General features: G+C 42.7%; 1 protein-coding gene across 1 annotated transcript; it reads right to left on the bottom strand.

The window, feature by feature from the left end:
* Nucleotides 1-219: 219 nt before the first annotated feature.
* On the bottom strand, nt 220-3167 carry LOC131226977 (wall-associated receptor kinase-like 20). The gene has a single exon (XM_058222667.1). The coding sequence runs from the start codon at nt 3165-3167 to the stop codon at nt 1281-1283; it is 1887 nt and encodes a 628-aa protein (XP_058078650.1). The 3' UTR covers nt 220-1280.
* Between the last annotated feature and the right edge of the window lie 14265 nt (nt 3168-17432).

Genomic DNA, 17432 nt, shown 5'->3' with positions numbered 1-17432 from the left:
CCTTGATAAGGTTGGGCCGGGCACGATTAGGGTAGCTTGATGTTTCCCATTTCGGTTTTATACTTTTGTGCAGATTTTTGGTCTTTTGCCATGATAGGCTCCCCCAGCTTTTTGTGTCACCGGGCTGCCCAAATGTAAATTTCGATGATATAGTGATATGAAGAGTTCTCCTTTTGAAAAAAAAAAAAAAAAGAAAAAAAAAGAAAGAAAAGAAAAAGCCCTGCCCCAAAGATCTTATGTATTGCAAGCTCCTTGACGTGTGGCCAGCAGCTGTTCTATCACATGCTATCACTTACTCCATTTTAAATACAAGTTCTGACCTGATGGGCTGTACACCATTGTTCTCTTCCTTCTTTTGTACCTGAAATCAGAAAGATATTTCAAAAAAAAAAAAAAAAAACCCTGTAAATATGTTATGCATAGATACCTTTATATTACATGGATTCTGAATCAGGTACCAAATATAACATGAGGATTTCAAATCCAGGGGTCCAAATCCATGCTCCCAAACAGACCCTAACTAAATATAAAATTTACATTCCCGGCCCTTTTTACAAAAAATAAAATAAAAGTTTTTAATAAGCTACCTAATTAATTAGTCTGTAATTATCAAAAGGTCCAAGAGGAGCTTCTGTAAAATTCTCAATAGCGGCTCAGATGGCCCCCACCTTAAGGATTCTTATGTAAAATCCACCCTATGATGTTTATTCAAACACCTACCTTCAGGGACTGAGCACCTATCGTTGAAATCTTTCTAATGGCCACCATGATGTTTAATTCCCTTCAAACCTGTTCTGTTTTAGGTCACACGGACTTGGATGAAGGGAAAACACAGATATTAACATGCTCCGAAACTTCTTTGCCTCCAACAAGTTTTGAATGATAGGCATTCAATCCCCACAATTTCCCACTGTACAATTTCCCGCGGTGTGGTCCACTTCTCTGGATTTTTTTTTTCTTTGAAATCTCGAACACAAAGGTGGTAGCAAATGAACTAGCTAGTTTTCAATTGCAGCTTTCCTAGAGACATGAAAGCAAGCGGCATCCCAAATCGGGGGGCATGGTCCATCCATCCACAGTTGGTAACATCTGATCAATGGTCTGGATTACTGAGCAATGGCCCCCAGTTGTATGAATCTGCAAATCCTCTTCACGAGAGCCCATGAAAACAAGCAAGAACCAGACAGCCTTTCAAGGACATGAAAAACCGTATCTACCACCACAGATCGCGATCTGACGGACACGAGTCCCAGATAAAATACACCCAACAGAGGTTAGCTTCATCTCGATGAATCCACGCCGCCAGCTTCCTCGATTCTCAAGATGTACTCTATCTCCTCCACGACCTCCTTCATCGAAGGCCGGTTCTGCCTCCGCTCTTCCAAGCATCCAATTGCCAAGAACGCCAACAACTTTATAGTATCCAATCTCACCTGGCTCGCACCCTCCTTGATTGCCGGATCGATGGTTTTCATCAGCCTATCCTCCTCCGCCATCTGCTGCACGTAGGTCGTCAGGTTAACGTCGTTCTCCCCCCTATTGAAGCTGATCGCCTTCTGCGACGTCAGCAGCTCGAGCAAAACCACACCGAAGCCGTAAACATCGCTCTTGTCTGTCAGCTGGTAGTTTCGGTAGTATTCAGGATCCAAGTACCCAATCGTCCCTTGTGCACACGTCGATATGTGGCTGAGATCTGTCTCAGCGAGCCGAGACAGCCCGAAGTCTGCTACCTTTGCATTGAACTCGTCGTCGAGAAGGATGTTGCTCGACTTCACGTCGCGGTGGTAGATAGGCGGCACTGCGAAGGAGTGGAGGTATTCCAGGCCTTCTGCGGTTTGGCGGGCAATCACGAGCCGGTGCCGCCAGGACAGTGGTGGGCCACGGCGCGTATGGAGGTGGTCCGAGAGTGTACCATTTGGGATGTACTCATACACCATGACGGGTTGCTCGAGCTCGACGCAGCAGCCGAGGAGTCGGACGAGGCCACGGTGGTTGACCTGGGAGAGGATTCGAACCTCGTTGAGTACCTGATCCGTCGACTTCGTGTTTCCGAGCTTGGCGCATTTGACGGCTACGATTGTCCCGTTGTCGAGGACACCCTTGAAGACCTCACCGTAGCCGCCCGATCCAAGGAGGCGATCCTTGGAGAAGTTGTTAGTGGCCTTCTTGATCTCCTTGCCTGTGAAGTTCTTCGCTGATTTTCCGCCGCTGTTGAAGATCTCTTCCCATTCCTTTGCGATGCGGGCCTTTGCCTCCTTCATGCGGCGATAACGCCGATAGACGAAAATGCCCACGACGGTCGCCAGCAATGCAACGCTCATGCTGGAAGATAAGCCTGCAATGAGGGGCTGCCGATTCGACGAACTACCATTGCAGCCACGTGGAATCTGACACTCCGTTGTGTTCTCGGCGCATGTCCCGATGAATGGGTCCCACCGCAGCGGGGCGTTGCAGAAGCATCTCATGATTCCAGCTCCGGCTACCTGATCTGGCGCACACGTTGCGTTCTGGCCGGCCTCGCAATCGCTCTGCGTCTGGCAGACTGGCTCCGGCGGCGACATCCACTGTATCTCCAGCCCGACCTCCGGCCACTGCTCCACCGGCAGAGACGGATCAAAATTCACGAAGCTCCGGTAGGCGGTGCACCCGACGCGCGACAGCCGGACGGAGTATAACAACGAGACGTCGTTCTTGAACGTGCAGCAGATCAACGTCTGACGGCATGGGGCAGCCTCAGCCGTTCGATTGATATAGGTGTGGCAGAGGCTGGTGGAGCTGCAGTTTAAGGGGGAGAGCAGTAAGCTCTCGGTGCAGTTTAGCAGCATGATGGTATTGCTGCTGGCGACGGTGAAGGGGAGGCTTCTGTTGAGCTGGATGCCTTGGCTATGCAAATCGGTGGTCTCGCACGTGTTGCGGGTGAAGTTGGCGGGGCGGATTGTGAACCGTTGGATCTCGGGATGGATGGATGCGATTGCGTAAGAGGAGGCGTTGAGGGTGTCGAGTCGGAGGGTGTTGGATGCATCGCAGCGGACTTTGTAATTGGGATCGCCGCAGTTGGGAGAGGTGCTTAGAGGATACGGAACGGGCGTGGTCCCGCAATCCGGGCAGCGGAGAGCCGATGCGCACGCGGCGCAGATTAGCACGAGGGGTAGGAGGGATTTTGCCATGTGAGACGGAGAGAAGGGAGAGGAAGGCGCTCTGCCTCCCGGAGGCAGGAACTCCCTGCCTCCAGCGTTTTCATTGGTCAACGTCGCTGTAAGTGCCACCTCATTAACTTTTTAAATATAATAGAAAAAGTAAATTTAATAAAAACTATGAGAAGACGTTAAACGGAAGCGGTTTGCGCGCTGAGTACCTCAGTACGGTAAGCGTGATGAGTAAAGTCTGTGGAGCCCACCGTTATTCTCATTCGTGCAATGTATCAACTCCATCCATTTCTTTTATCATCTAATTTTAGTGTTTTATAATAAAAATTAATCATATCCAAAGATCAAGTGGACCACACCACCTGAAACATTGTAAATTGAATTCTACCATTGAAAAGTTTTTGGGGCCCATGGAAGTTTTATATCAAGATGATATTTGTTTTTTCCATTCATCCATGTCTTTGTGATCTTATGTACAGTTTGGATGAAAAATAAAAATCATTGGGGGCTTAGAAGCACTTCAATGGTGAAAATAAATATTTATGCTGTTTCCTTTTGGTATGGCCTACTTGAGCTTTTGATACACTTTAGTTTTGGGCTCAACTCCTAAAATGATCTGAAAATATGGATGGACTGCGTGGATAAACCACATGAATTCATAATGGGCTCAATAGAGTTTACTCATTACGATAAGACTCGGTACGCAGTCTGATTTCACATTTTAGATGCGGATTTCCTACCAAAGCCTTTTGCAATAAGATGCTACGCAAGGATTACAGATGGGCCCACTACGATGTTTGTGATAAATCCAACCCGTTCATCCATTTTTAGAAATCATTTTAGAACATCATACCAAAACTAATGAATATACAAAACTCAAATGGGCCACACGAGAGGAAACAGTGGAGATTTAGTGTCCACCGTTGAAATATTTATATGGCCACAAAAGTTTCGGTCTAATATTTTACCGTTTTCACTTCATCCTGGTAAAATTGACCTTATATACAGTTTGGATGGCATATAAACATCAAGAGGCACAAGAAGGTTTCAACGATAGGAATTTCTTTCTCCACTATTTCATCTTGTATGGCCTAGTTGAGTTTTTTATCATCTTAATTTTTTGTTACATGTCTTAAAATGAGCTCTAAAAATGGATGAATGGATTGAAATTCTTATAAACATCACGGTGGACCCCACCATACATCTAGCGCTGAAACTTCATGCAAAATGCTTTCCCCAGTGAATCCGCATCCACGGTTTCCACTGGAAACGTATTGGCTACTCCCCTGCCACTTGGTGCTATGTGGGCCCACCATGATGTATGTGTTTCATCCATGCCGTCCATTTATTTTTCTAGATCATTTTATGGTCTGAGACCAAAAATGAGGTATAACCCAATCTCAAGCGGATCACATTGCATGAAATAGTGTTGAATGAACGTTAACCATTAAAAACTTTTTGAGGACCATAAAAGTTTTGGATCAAGCTGATCTTTGATTTTTCCCTTCACTTGGGTCTTTATGACCAAACCAACATATTGGATGTTAAATAAATAGTACGGTGGGCCTTATGAGGACTTTAATGATGGATATCCAATCACCATTGTTTTCCTGTGGTATGATCCATATGAGATTTATATTCCTCTCATTTTTGGGATCAACTCCTAAAATTATATGTAAAAATAGATTAATGGAATGGATGAAACACATACATCATGGTGGGGAAGTGATGTCACCCATTTATATGGGTCCCACTATGATGTATGTTTTGTATCCACACCGTCCATCCATTTGGAGATATCATTTTAGGGCATGAGCCAAAGTATGAATCAAATCCAAAACTCAAGTGGACCCAACCATAGAAAACAGTGGAGAGAGTCACGCCCACCATTTATTACGACTGAATCCAATCCAAACCTCGTCACTTTGTCTACTAAACCTCGTCACTTTGAACCGCAACCCCGTCACTTTATCTACTGAATCCCGTCACTTTGTACTGCAACCTCGTCACTTTGTCTAGTGAACCCCGTCACTTTGTACTGCAACCCCGTTACTTTGTCTGCTGAACTCCGTCACTTTGTACTACAATATCATCACTTTGTCTATTGTACCCCATCACTTTATGCTACAACCTCGTCACTTTGTCTACTGTACGCTGTCATTTTGTGTTGCAATCTCATCACTTTATCTAGTGACCTCGTCACTTTGTACTACAATCTCGTCACTTTGTCTACTGAACCCCGTTACTTTGCACTGCAACCTCGTCACTTTGTTTACTGTACCCCGTCACTTTGTACTACAACATTGTCACTTTGTCTAATGTACCCTGTCACTTTATGCTACAACCTCGTCACTTTGTCTACTGTACCCCGTCAATTTGTGCTGCAATCTCGTTACTTTGTCTAGTGAATCCCGTCACTTTGTACTGCAACCTCGTCACTTTATCTACTGAACCCTGTCACTTTGTCTACTGTACTCCGTCACTTTGTACTGCAACCCCGTCACTTTGTCTATTGAACCCCGTCACTTTGTACTGCAACCTCGTCACTTTGTCTAGTGAACCCCGTCACTTTGTACTGCAATCCCGTCACTTTGTCTAGTGAACCTCGTCACTTTGTCTAATGAACCCTGTCACTTTGTACTGCAACATCGTTACTTTATCTAATGTACCCCGTCACTTTATGCTACAACCTCGTCACTTTGTCTACTGTACCCAGTCACTTTGTGCTGCTGTCTCGTTACTTTGTCTAGTGAACCTTGTCACCTTGTACTGCAACCTTGTTACTTTGTCTACTGAACCCCATCACTTTGTCTAGTAAACCCTGTCACTTTGTACTGCAACCCCGTCACTTTGTACTGCAACCCCGTCACTTTGTCTACTGAACCCCATCACTTTGTACTGCAACATCGTCACTTTGTCTACTGTACCCAGTCACTTTGTGCTGCAACCTCGTCATTTTGTCTACTGTACCCAGTCACTTTGTGCTGCAACCTCGTCACTTTGTCTACTTTACCTTATCACTTTGTGAAGTACTCCGTCACTTTATGATGGGGTTTTACTAGACAAAGTGATGGGGTTAAGTAGGGTTACTGGACAAAGTGATGAGGTTAAGTATGGTTACTGGACAAAGTGACGGGGTATAGTAGACAAAGTGACGAGGTTGCAGCACAAAATGACTGGGTACAGTAGACAAAGTGACGATGTTGCAGTACAAAGTGATGGGGTTCAGTAGATAAAGTGACGGGGTTGCAGTACAAAGTGACGGGGTTCACTAGACAGTGACGAGGTTCACTAGACAATGACCGGGTTGCAGTACAAAGTGACAGGGTTCAGTAGACAAAGTGACGGGGTTCAGTAGACAAAGTGACGGGGTTGCAGTACAAAGTGACGGGGTACAGTAGACAAAGTGACGAGGTTGCAGTACAAAGTAACGGAGTTCAGTAGACAAAGTGACGAGATTGTAGTACAAAGTGACGAGGTCACTAGATAAAGTGATGAGATTGCAACACAAAATGACAGCGTACAGTAGACAAAGTGACGAGGTTGTAGCATAAAGTGATGGGTACAATAGACAAAGTGATGATATTGTAGTACAAAGTGACGGAGTTCACAGACAAAGTACGGGTTCACGTGGAGGTCACAAAGTGACGGATTGATAGATAAAGTGACAAAGTGACGAGGTTTAGACTGGATTCAGTTGGATTCAGTCGTAATAAATGGTGGGCGTGACTCTCTCCACTGTTTTCTATGGTTGGGTCCACTTGAGTTTTGGATTTGATTCATACTTTGGCTCATGCCCTAAAATGATATCTCCAAATGGATGGACGGTGTGGATACAAAACATACATCATAGTGGGACCCATATAAATGGGTGACATCACTTCCCCACCATGATGTATGTGTTTCATCCATTCCATTAATCTATTTTTACATATAATTTTAGAAGTTGATCCCAAAAATGAGAGGAATATAAATCTCATATGGACCATACCACAGGAAAACAATGGTGATTGGATATCCATCATTAAAGTCCTCAGAAGGCCCACCGTACTGTTTATTTGACATCCAATATGTTGGTTTGGTCATAAAGACCCAAGTGAAGGGAAAAATCAAAGATCAGCTTGACCCAAAACTTTTATGGTCCTCAAAAAGTTTTTAATGGTTAACGTTCATTTAGCACTGTTTCATGCAATGTGATCCACTTGAGATTGGGTTATACCTCATTTTTGGTCTCAGACCATAAAATGATTTAGAAAAATAAATGGACGGCATGGATGAAACACATACATCATGGTAGGCCCACATAGCACCAAGTGGCAGGGGAGTAGCCAATACGTTTCCAATGGAAACCATGGATGTGGATTCATTGGGGAAAGCATTTTGCATGAAGTTCCAACGCTGGATGTATGGTGGGTCTACCGTGTGTTTATAAGAATTCCAATCCATTCATCCATTTTTAGAGCTCATTTTAAGACATGTAACAAAAAATTAGGATGATAAAAAACTCAACTGGGCCATACAAGATGAAACAGTGGAGAAAGAAATTCCTACCATTGAAACCTTCCTGTGCCTCTTGATGTTTATATGCCATCCAAACTGTATATAAGGTCATTTTTACCAGGATGAAGTGAAAACGCTAAAATATTAGACCAAAACTTTTGTGGCCATATAAATATTTCAACGGTGGACACTAAATCCCCATTGTTTCCTCTTGTGTGGCTCATTTGAGTTTTGTATATTCATTAGTTTTGGTATGATGTCCTAAAATGATTTCTAAAAATGGATGAACGGGTTAGATTTATCACAAACGTCGCAGTGGGCCCATCTGTAATCCTTGCGTAGCATCTTATTGCAAAAGGCTTTGACAAGAAATCCTCATCTAAAATGTGAAATCGGATTGTGTACCGAGTCTTATCGTAACGAGTAAACTCTATTGAGCCCATTGTGAATTCATGTGGTTTATCCACACCGTCCATCCGTATTTTCAGATCATTTTAGGAGTTGAGCCCAAAATTGAAGTATATCAAAAGCTCAAGTGGACCATACCGTAGGAAACAGTGAAAATATTTATTTTCACCATTGAAGTGTTTCTAAGCCCCCAATGATTTTTATTTTTCATTCAAATTGTACATAAGATTACAAAGACATGGATGAATGGAAAAAACAAATATCATCTTGATATAAAACTTCCATGGCCCCAAAAACTTTTCAATGGTAGAATTCAATTCACACTGTTTCAGGTGGTGTGGTCCACTTGATCCTGGGATATGATTAATTTTTGTTATAAAACACTGAAATTAGATGATAAAAGAAATGGATGGAGTTGATACATTGCACGAATGAGAATAACGGTGGGCTCCACAAACTCTACTCATTAGGCTTACCGTACTGAGGTACTGTACGCGCAAACCGCTGCCGTTTAACGTCTCCGTTATAGTTTTTATTAAATTTACTTTTTCTATTATATTTAAAATATTAATGAGGTGGCACTTGCAATGACGTTGACCAATGAAAACGCTGGAGGCAAGGAGTTCCTGCCTCCGGGAGGCAGAGGATCCGCACTCCTCTGCATATACCACATATTTTTCGTCATGTGCTGAGATGAGCTGCCATCTGGATATAGCTATAGACGGACGGTTCAGTTACGGGATCTTTGGGGTCCACCATAATATATATGTTTTATCCACACTGCCTATCCATTTCGACAGTTCATTTTAGGACATGATCCCAAAAATGAGGAATGTTAAAGGCTCAAGTGGACCACACCACAGGAACCATCGGGGATTGAAGGCTTACCGTTGAAAACTCCTAAGAGCACAGTAGTTTTAGATCAAGCTGATATCTATGTTTCCCTTCCTACATGTGTAGGTGACCTTATGAATAGGTGAATGGCATATAAACATCACGGTGGGCCACAAGGATTTTTCAATGGTAAAATTTCAATTCCTGCTTATTATGATATGGTCCACTTGAACCTTCAATCTGCCTTCTTTTTGGACTCAAAATGGATAGACGGTGTGGATAAAACATATATATTATGGTGGCCCCACAAGACCCCTTACACGATGGAAACGGATTGGCTACTCCTGCCACTAGCCACTGGCTGATGGTGGTGCTCTGTAGGCCCCAGTATGAAATATGTGTCTCATCCATGCCGTTCATCCATTTTTATGGATAATTTTATGGTACGAATTCAAAACTGAGGTATATCAAAATCTCAAGTGAGCTACACAGTGTTGATTGAACTCTTACCATTAAAAATTTCTTGGGGCTGCAAAAGTTTTGGATTTAGGTGATATTTGTTTTTTGCCTTCATCATGGTTTTTATGACTTAATCTACAGGTTGGATGTCAAATAAACATTACCGTGGCCCCAGGAGGCTTTTAATGATAGAGGTTCAATCACTACTGTTTTCCCATGGTGTGGTCAACATTAGGTTTTCATCTACCCCATTTTTAGGATAAATTATTAAAATACTGTGTAAAAATGGATGGCCGGTGTGGATAAAACACATGGATCATGGCGGGCCCACATAGCACGGACCACTAGCAACCTGGCTAGTGGCAACGTCACTAGCCAAACCGCACCCTGACACGACCGTCCGTCTCTTTCCAGATCCTGTGGGGACAGTACCCAATCCGCGCAAAATATAAAACATATGCATCACGGTAGGTCCCACATAGCGGTGGGAGTTGCAAGTAATCTGCTTGCATAACTAAGTGTTTGTGTTTGTCGAAGTGGGACCCATGGTTCAGTCATCAAGACCATTGGTTTCGTTGTTCCCTCCATGGATCCTAAGAATGAAGGATCGCTGCTGCACTTCCACGGTTGCCAATTTATGATCAAGATGAGAAATAGAGGAAGGGTCCACAAGTATAATTACTGTGTTGCTGTATTGTTCTAGAACTCTTAGGGGAAAAAATTTCCAAGTTAAAAATACAACACTTCTGCCCTCGCAACCTTTTTCGGCAAAAATATCATTCCCGACGGTTTTGGTTCGTCGGTAAAAGACAATTTTTTAACTTGGATACAGAACACTTTTACCGACAGAAATGTTCGTCACTAAAAGTAGGTCTATGCTTGTCTAACTCTTAGTGGAAATTTTTCAAAAAAACAATACTTTCACCGAGGAAAATTTTCGTGACAAAAATATTATTTCTAACAGTTTTGGTTCGTTGGTAAAAGACGGCAAAAATTTCTTAGTTAAAACCACAATAATTTTACCGACAAAACTTTTCATTGGTAAAAGTGGTTGTGGGCTTTTTACCGACGAAAATTTTCATCAGTAAAAGTCTTATTGCAAATTTTTTTTTTTCTTAAAAACTAAAATACTTTTATCAACGAAACATTTTGTTGGTAAAACCATTATTCCCGACGGTTTTAGTTCATCGGCAAAACTTAGGGTGAAAATTTCTAAGTTAAAACATAACACTTTTACCGATGAAAACTTTCATCGGTAAAAGAGAGTTTCAGCTTTTTCCCGATGAAAATATTCGTCAGTAAAAGTCTTACCGCGAAAATTTTAAAATGGCACGAAAATTTTCTATCTTTAGCGCAAAAATACTTTTACTGACAAAATTTTTCATCGGTAAAAATATTATTACCGACGAAAAAAAGATGATCGGTAAAAGTGAAGTTTTACCAACGTAAAAAAATTCGTCGGTAAAAACGTACTTTTATCAACGAAATATTTTTCATCGGTAAAAGCATTGTTTCTTGTAGTGCCTTCTTGACCGCTTGTTTGCAGGCCCGATGGAATGTTACCAGCAAAGATTGTCCTTTGTGAAGCCATGCATATTCATTTTCAGTTAGGAAAAGTTGCAGAATTTTAATAAGAAAATGGTGTGAAAATTAATTTTAATACTGAGATTTTATTTTATTTATTTTTATTTTTTTTAATTAAAGGTGGAAGCACACCACTTTTTTTTTTTTTTTTTTTTTTTAATTTTAATTTTTTAATGAACGGATATGTACAATCAAAGATGTAAGAGGGCTCCACAAAAAGATAAAATGCGCTTCACCTCCCCAAAAAAAATTGCTGCAAAACAAACAAAAGTGAAGCCACCCTGAAGATGACTGAGCTTCAAGATTTATAGTGATAAATTTTAGTACTTAATAAGTATTAAATTTTGTTTGATATTTGGTAAACTGAAAATTAAGAATATGGTGTGAAAATTAAATTTAATACTAAGAATTTATAGCGCTGAATTTTAGTACATATAAGTACTAAATTTTGTTTGATAATTTAACTAAAAGACGTCCAGATAACTTAAGTGCTTGTTTATAAAATTTTGTTTGATAAGCACAAAATAATAAATGTTTGAAAATTGGTAATTTGTCAAATTTATCCCTATTATCTCAATTTCTATCTCTAATAGGGAATGAGACAATATATTATTTCCATGCCACCAAATTTAATGCACATATGCTTAATTCATGTACATATCTCAAACGTAATCTTTGGATTGATGGACTTTCTACTATATTTATCTTTGGGTCCTGCTTACAACATGCTTTTGATTTGATAACCTTGAAAAAAACATGCTTTGGTTCAAAAAAAAATATTCTTGTCATAGGGTCACACATATAAATTTTTATTTGATAGATGTGCTACGCCACTAAAAATTTATCAGCCGTGGTTCAACAATTGTTAGGGTTTGCAATCACAAACATCCCATTGATAGCATTCAATCACCACTTTTCCTGTGCCATTGTTCACCTAAGATTTGGATTGGCCTCATTTTTAGTCTCATGTCATAAAATAAGTTGGCAAAATGTATGGCCAGGTTGGATAAAAAATATATATCAATGTGGAGCCCACAAAACACTATCATGTACAATCCATGCAACTTAAGGGCTTGTTTGGACAGTGGTATTAAGTTGTATTAAATGAGATTGCATTACTAATCTCACTTCAAAATATGGGATGTCATGTTTGGAAGGAGTGTGAGATGGGATTAAAATTAATTAACTTTGTAGCCTTTCATTGGAAATTAAGTGTGAGATGGAATTACTAATCCTACGGATGATGGAATTTTGCTGCATCGACGTTAAATCTTAAATGCAATTTGAAAGTAAATCCTAGGATTTATTTTTTAATGTATACATTCCACCCTGACCATACATTTTGCCAACTTATCTTATAACAATGCCCACCTTGATGTGTACATAAAATCCCCACCGTTCTGCCATTTTACCAGCTTGTTTTAGGGCATGAGCCCAAAAATGAGGCAGATCCAAATCTCAAGTGTACCACACTATAACAATGGTAATTGAATGCCCACCATTGGATGGGGAATAAACATTTCAGTGGGCCCCAGGAGGTAGATTAAATGCTTTAGGAAGCAATGTGGATTGAGAAAACCTTTAAAAATTTTTTTTTTTAAAAAAAATTTAATAAAGGAAATGCTCTTTTTTCATTGATCTGCTGAAAGACTTTTCATGAGGGAAGGAAGTTCAGACGGGCCGCACAACAAAAAGGGGAAATGCCCGCCTATCATGAGACATTCACGGACAAGACTAGAAAAAACTAAATAGTTAAACAACCCTTACGTTCCCCAGCTCCACTCTATCGAGAAAAAGAAGGCCTTTAGTCAATTGAGGGAGGGACACTGCAAATTGGAACACCAAATGGGGTTAACCGTTGCTGCCCCTTTGGGCCAAATCATCGGCCATACCATTCACTTCCCGAGGGCAGTGAGCAAAAGAAACCTCCAACTGGCTCGCAAGGTGTTTTATCCTAACCCACCAATAGCATATGTTCCACGAAGGGGGCAATTTCTTGTTGATTAGATCAATCACAACCTTCGAGTCACTTTCAATCTCAACTTTAGCAACGTTGCGACTAACGCAATGGGACAAACCCTCCCAAACCGCTCTGACCTCAGCCCTGGAATTAGAGCTGAAACCATAACCCGAGGAGAATGCAAAAAGCAGAGAACCCGAGTCGTCACTAGCCACTCCACCTCCACTTGACAGGCCAGGATTACCGCGGGCCGATCCATCCACATTAACCTTGATGTAGCCCATCTTAGGAGACGACCACCGAACAACCTGGAAAGACCGTTTGTAGGGAGGGACCTTGGGAAACCGGGGACCTAATGAAACTGAATCCAAAATTCTGTTTGGACTCATGGAAGCTGCCAGTGTGGGGTTGATACGGAAAATCCACCGATAAATGTACGATATCACCCTTGGCATAGAGGGCTTGATGTCATCGAATCAGGCTTCATTCCTGGCCCTCCATAGTTCCTAGAAAGTGATAATTGGCAAAAGACCCCTTTAAATAAGAGGGTGGTCAAGCTACCTGGTAGACGCCCACCGAAAAGACGCCCTGCCGACAGCAGAGGTGTATGGGGTGGGGGGAAATTGGAGAAGGGGTTGAAAGCGGCTCCATATCACTGGCGCCAAGTTGCCCGTGGAGAAGATGTGATCAATGGATTCCAAATGGCCCGGAGAGGAGGCCTGTAGCATTCACATTTTGAAGCCATATGAATACCCTTGGCTTGGATCCTAGTGTCAACCAGAATGGCCTTAAGGAAGATTTTCCAAGTAAGAAGAGATAATTTTGGAGGAATCTTTGGGTGTAAGACCCAAGCTGCCCAAGCTTTGTTCTCCCCTGGATTCCTTGACAAATGCCAGGCTGAGCCCACCGCAAAATCTCTGTTGTTAGAGTTAACCCAAATCCTCTTGTCCTTGGATGCTGATGTGCAAATTCCCTCATCCATGACGTAGTCGAGGACGGTTGAAGGGAGAAGGTGGCTAGTCGTAGCTGTGTCCTTCCACCCATTAGGACGAATGAGATGGTGAACCTAGAAGGGCTGAAATGCCAAAGCTGTGTTCTGCTGGAGGTGTGTCTGCGGGAGCTTCCAGACCAGCAAGGGGCCGAGGCCGGACCACTCATCCAGCCAGAAATCGTAGCCACCCTTGCTAACGATCCACCTGTAGTGGGCCGTCACAAAGGCAAAGTGTTTTCGGATTTGCTTCCATAGAGGTGAGGCCCAGGGAGGGAGGGGTGAGGGGGCAGAAGAGTTGATGTCAGCAGCATAATTCTACCTCATGTAAATCGCCCAGGCGCTACCAGCTCCCCTGTACAAGATGTTCCATGCCATCTTCATCCTGAAAGCGTGCATAACGCTGATCAGGCTTCTGACCCCCTAGACCACCCTCCAATCTTGGGTTGGAAATGCGTTTCCAGCTGACCCAGTGACAACGCTTTCTGTCACCCTCCTAGCCCAAAAAAATAAAATAAAAAATCAGCAAACGCTCTATCTAGCTCTCCCAAAATGGAGAGAGGGATATCAGTGGCTGTAGAAGAGTGGATCGGGATACTGTTAAGGACGTGGTTTATTAGCGTGATTTTACCGTCTTGAGAGAGGAACTTGGACTTCCAGCCAGCAATTTTTTCTGGATCTTCTCCAAAATGGGTTGAAAATAAACTCCCTTACTTCTCCCCTCGAATATTGGAACACCCAGATAGGAGAAAGGGGCTTCAACCTGTTGAAGCCTAGGATGCGTTGGATGGACCTGCTTCTAGCTTCTGACTGATTGGCGAAGAGGAAGAAGAAGCTCTTACAGATGTTGCTTCTTTGACCTGAAGCCCTATGGTAGCGGTCCAAGAAGGACTTAATCCGAAGCAAGGTATTTCGGCCCCCATTTGCTAGCAGTAAAGTATCATCTATAAAAAGCATGTGGAAGACACTGGGGCAACCCCTATGAGTTTGGAATGGTAGGCAACTCCCATTGGACATCAGGTTAGAGAAGTCCTTACTAAGTACTTCAGCCTCCAAGCCCGGCGAGATTGGATCTCCCTGGTGAAGGCCCCTAGAGGAAGGAAAGAAAATGCATGCTTCTCCGTTCAGCAGGACAGAGAACCATGAATTTGAGTAGCATTTCTCGACCGTGGATATCCATCTATCCCTAAAGCCAAGGCGACGAAGGACCTGTGACAGGAAATTCCAATCTAACCTGTCATACGCTTTTTCCATATCCAACTTGATGAAAATGTTACCCCCTCTAACCCTCCTGTCATGTCTCCGAACATTTCTTAAGCTAACGCGCAGCTATCCGTTATGTTTCTACCTTGGACGAAAGCCCCTTGCTCGACCAAGATGATGGAGGGAAGGATCTTGGCCAAGCTATCGGCAATAATCTTGGAGCAAATTTTTTATATGCAGTTGCAAAGGCTGATGGGGTAGAAATTAGCGAATGTAACCCGGGCAATGGATTTAGGGATAAGGCAAATGAGTGTAGATGTGAAGGCTATTGGGAGAGATGTTCCTGCAAAGAAGGAATAGACAACAAGGAGGATGTCCTGCCCCACAATATTCCAGCAGCCTTGAAAGAAAGCCCTGGTACAACCATCAGGCCTGACGGTCCATCTTGTGGAATACTCTTAACCGCAGCCCATGTTTCTTCATAGGATGGAGCCTCCATCAACATGGCGTTATCATTCGTAGGAACTAAAGGCTGGAGGGTATTCAGAAGATCTGCATTAGGGGACGCAGGATTCGATGCCATGAGGGAGGAGAAAAATTGTATCACTGCTTCCTTAATGGACTGGCAGTCAGTCGCCATCGAACCATCCTCTATCTTAATCTCCTGAATATTGGCTTTTCTAGCATGGTCTACTACCAAGTTGTGCAAGAATTTGGTGTTTCTATCACCTTCCCAAAGCCAATAGCTTCTGGCCTTTTGTTTCCAAAAAATTTCCTCATATAGTTCAAGTTTTACCAGCTTTATCTTAGCCAGATTTAGATCACGTTGGGCTATTGTACTGTCCACTTCCTGCGCAAGCAACTCAGCTTTGAGAAGATCATCTTCTACCTTATGTTGAGAAATAAATTCTCAAACACCTCTCTGTTCCATTTAATCAGGGCTGTCTTGACACTTTTCAATTTAGTTTGGAGTATCTGCATTGGCTCACCCCCAATATCAGAGATCCACGCTTGCTTAGCTAGTTCAAGAAACAACTCGTGGTCCATCCACATTCACTGAAATCTAAAAGGTTTAAGAAAGGAAGGCGGTTAAGTTGGGAAGGACATGAGAAGAGGGTTGTGATCAGAATTGATTCTAGGAAGGTTGGGAACAAGGTTAACTAGGGTTTGTTGCAGCACACCCTATCTAACCTGGGCCAAACTCTCACTGGTCCGCTACGATTGTTGGACTAGGTAAATTTATTACCCAGGAACCTTGCTTCTGAGAGGATTGCCCTTTCCAGACCTTCCACAAATTCTGAAGAGCTCCGCTTGTCAAAGTTTCCTGGTCCTCATCTTTCTTCTTGGGATAGAATTGAGTTGAAATCACCAGCGACAAACCATGGGACCGAGGATGCCGTAGAAAGAGCACTAAGCTGATCCCACAGAGGTCTTCTCAGGGAGGGGGCGCACTTTGCATAGACAAAAGAGGCCATTGCTGCAATGGGATTGCCTGTGAATCCAACTGCCAGTGATAAAATCTGGTTTGTAGCAGCAATAATACTAACAGTTCAGAAATAAGCATAAAAAACCCAAAATTTACCTCCTACATATGCATTTGAGACAGTTGGAGAAACCAAGCTTGAGGCCGATTCTGACTCTCTTCTCGTGTTTGAGCAACAGTTTCAAAATCGCAAGAATTACAAGCTTGAACTGATTTGACAGTTGCTCAAGGGTCCGGATTGTTGGGAGATTCCTAACACTGAGCATTCTAGATGAGTAAATTATCCATTAAGCTGTTTCTCAACCAATAAAACCCGACACTTGAGATTTCTCAGTCTCCCATGCCAACTTGCTTTTGGTTTGTTACCTCCCATGGAGGAGAGGTGCCCTTTGAGATATTTTCTAGGTTTTGGGGCAGCTTCCCTGATTGATTGGATATTGGCTTGGGGTGAGGCAAGGTTCACCTGATGAGGAAGTTGATTTGAGTGATCCATGTAGCAATGAATATGAGTGTTCACGTGCTGCAACAAGGAAGGGGGCATAACAGATGGAGAGCCTAGGTTGCATGGTAGCTAGAAAGGGGTCTGAGGGACGAGGCTAGGTCCAGATTTCCTTAGTCCAGTTCTCTATACTAGGTGAATTTGGTGCACATCCACTCTCTGCAAGGGCTGGGCAGGGGATTTGTGAAAGAAAGGGGAAAGGTCCAATGAGAGTTGAAGGAGATCACCCGACTGTTTTTTGGGGCTTATTCTCTGGTTGAAGGCATTCCAGTTTGAGATGTCTGTATCTTTCGACGTCTCAAGCTTGAGAGGGCTGCTACCTTTGGAGAGGGCTCTGCAGAAGTTCCTTGATCTTTTTTGATGCTTGG

Source organism: Magnolia sinica, chromosome 15 (genome assembly GCF_029962835.1).
Source record: "Magnolia sinica isolate HGM2019 chromosome 15, MsV1, whole genome shotgun sequence".
In the NCBI taxonomy this organism is placed as follows: domain Eukaryota; kingdom Viridiplantae; phylum Streptophyta; class Magnoliopsida; order Magnoliales; family Magnoliaceae; genus Magnolia; species Magnolia sinica.
The sequence above is the reverse complement of the archived record's forward strand: the minus strand, read 5'-3'. Positions and strand labels throughout refer to the sequence as shown.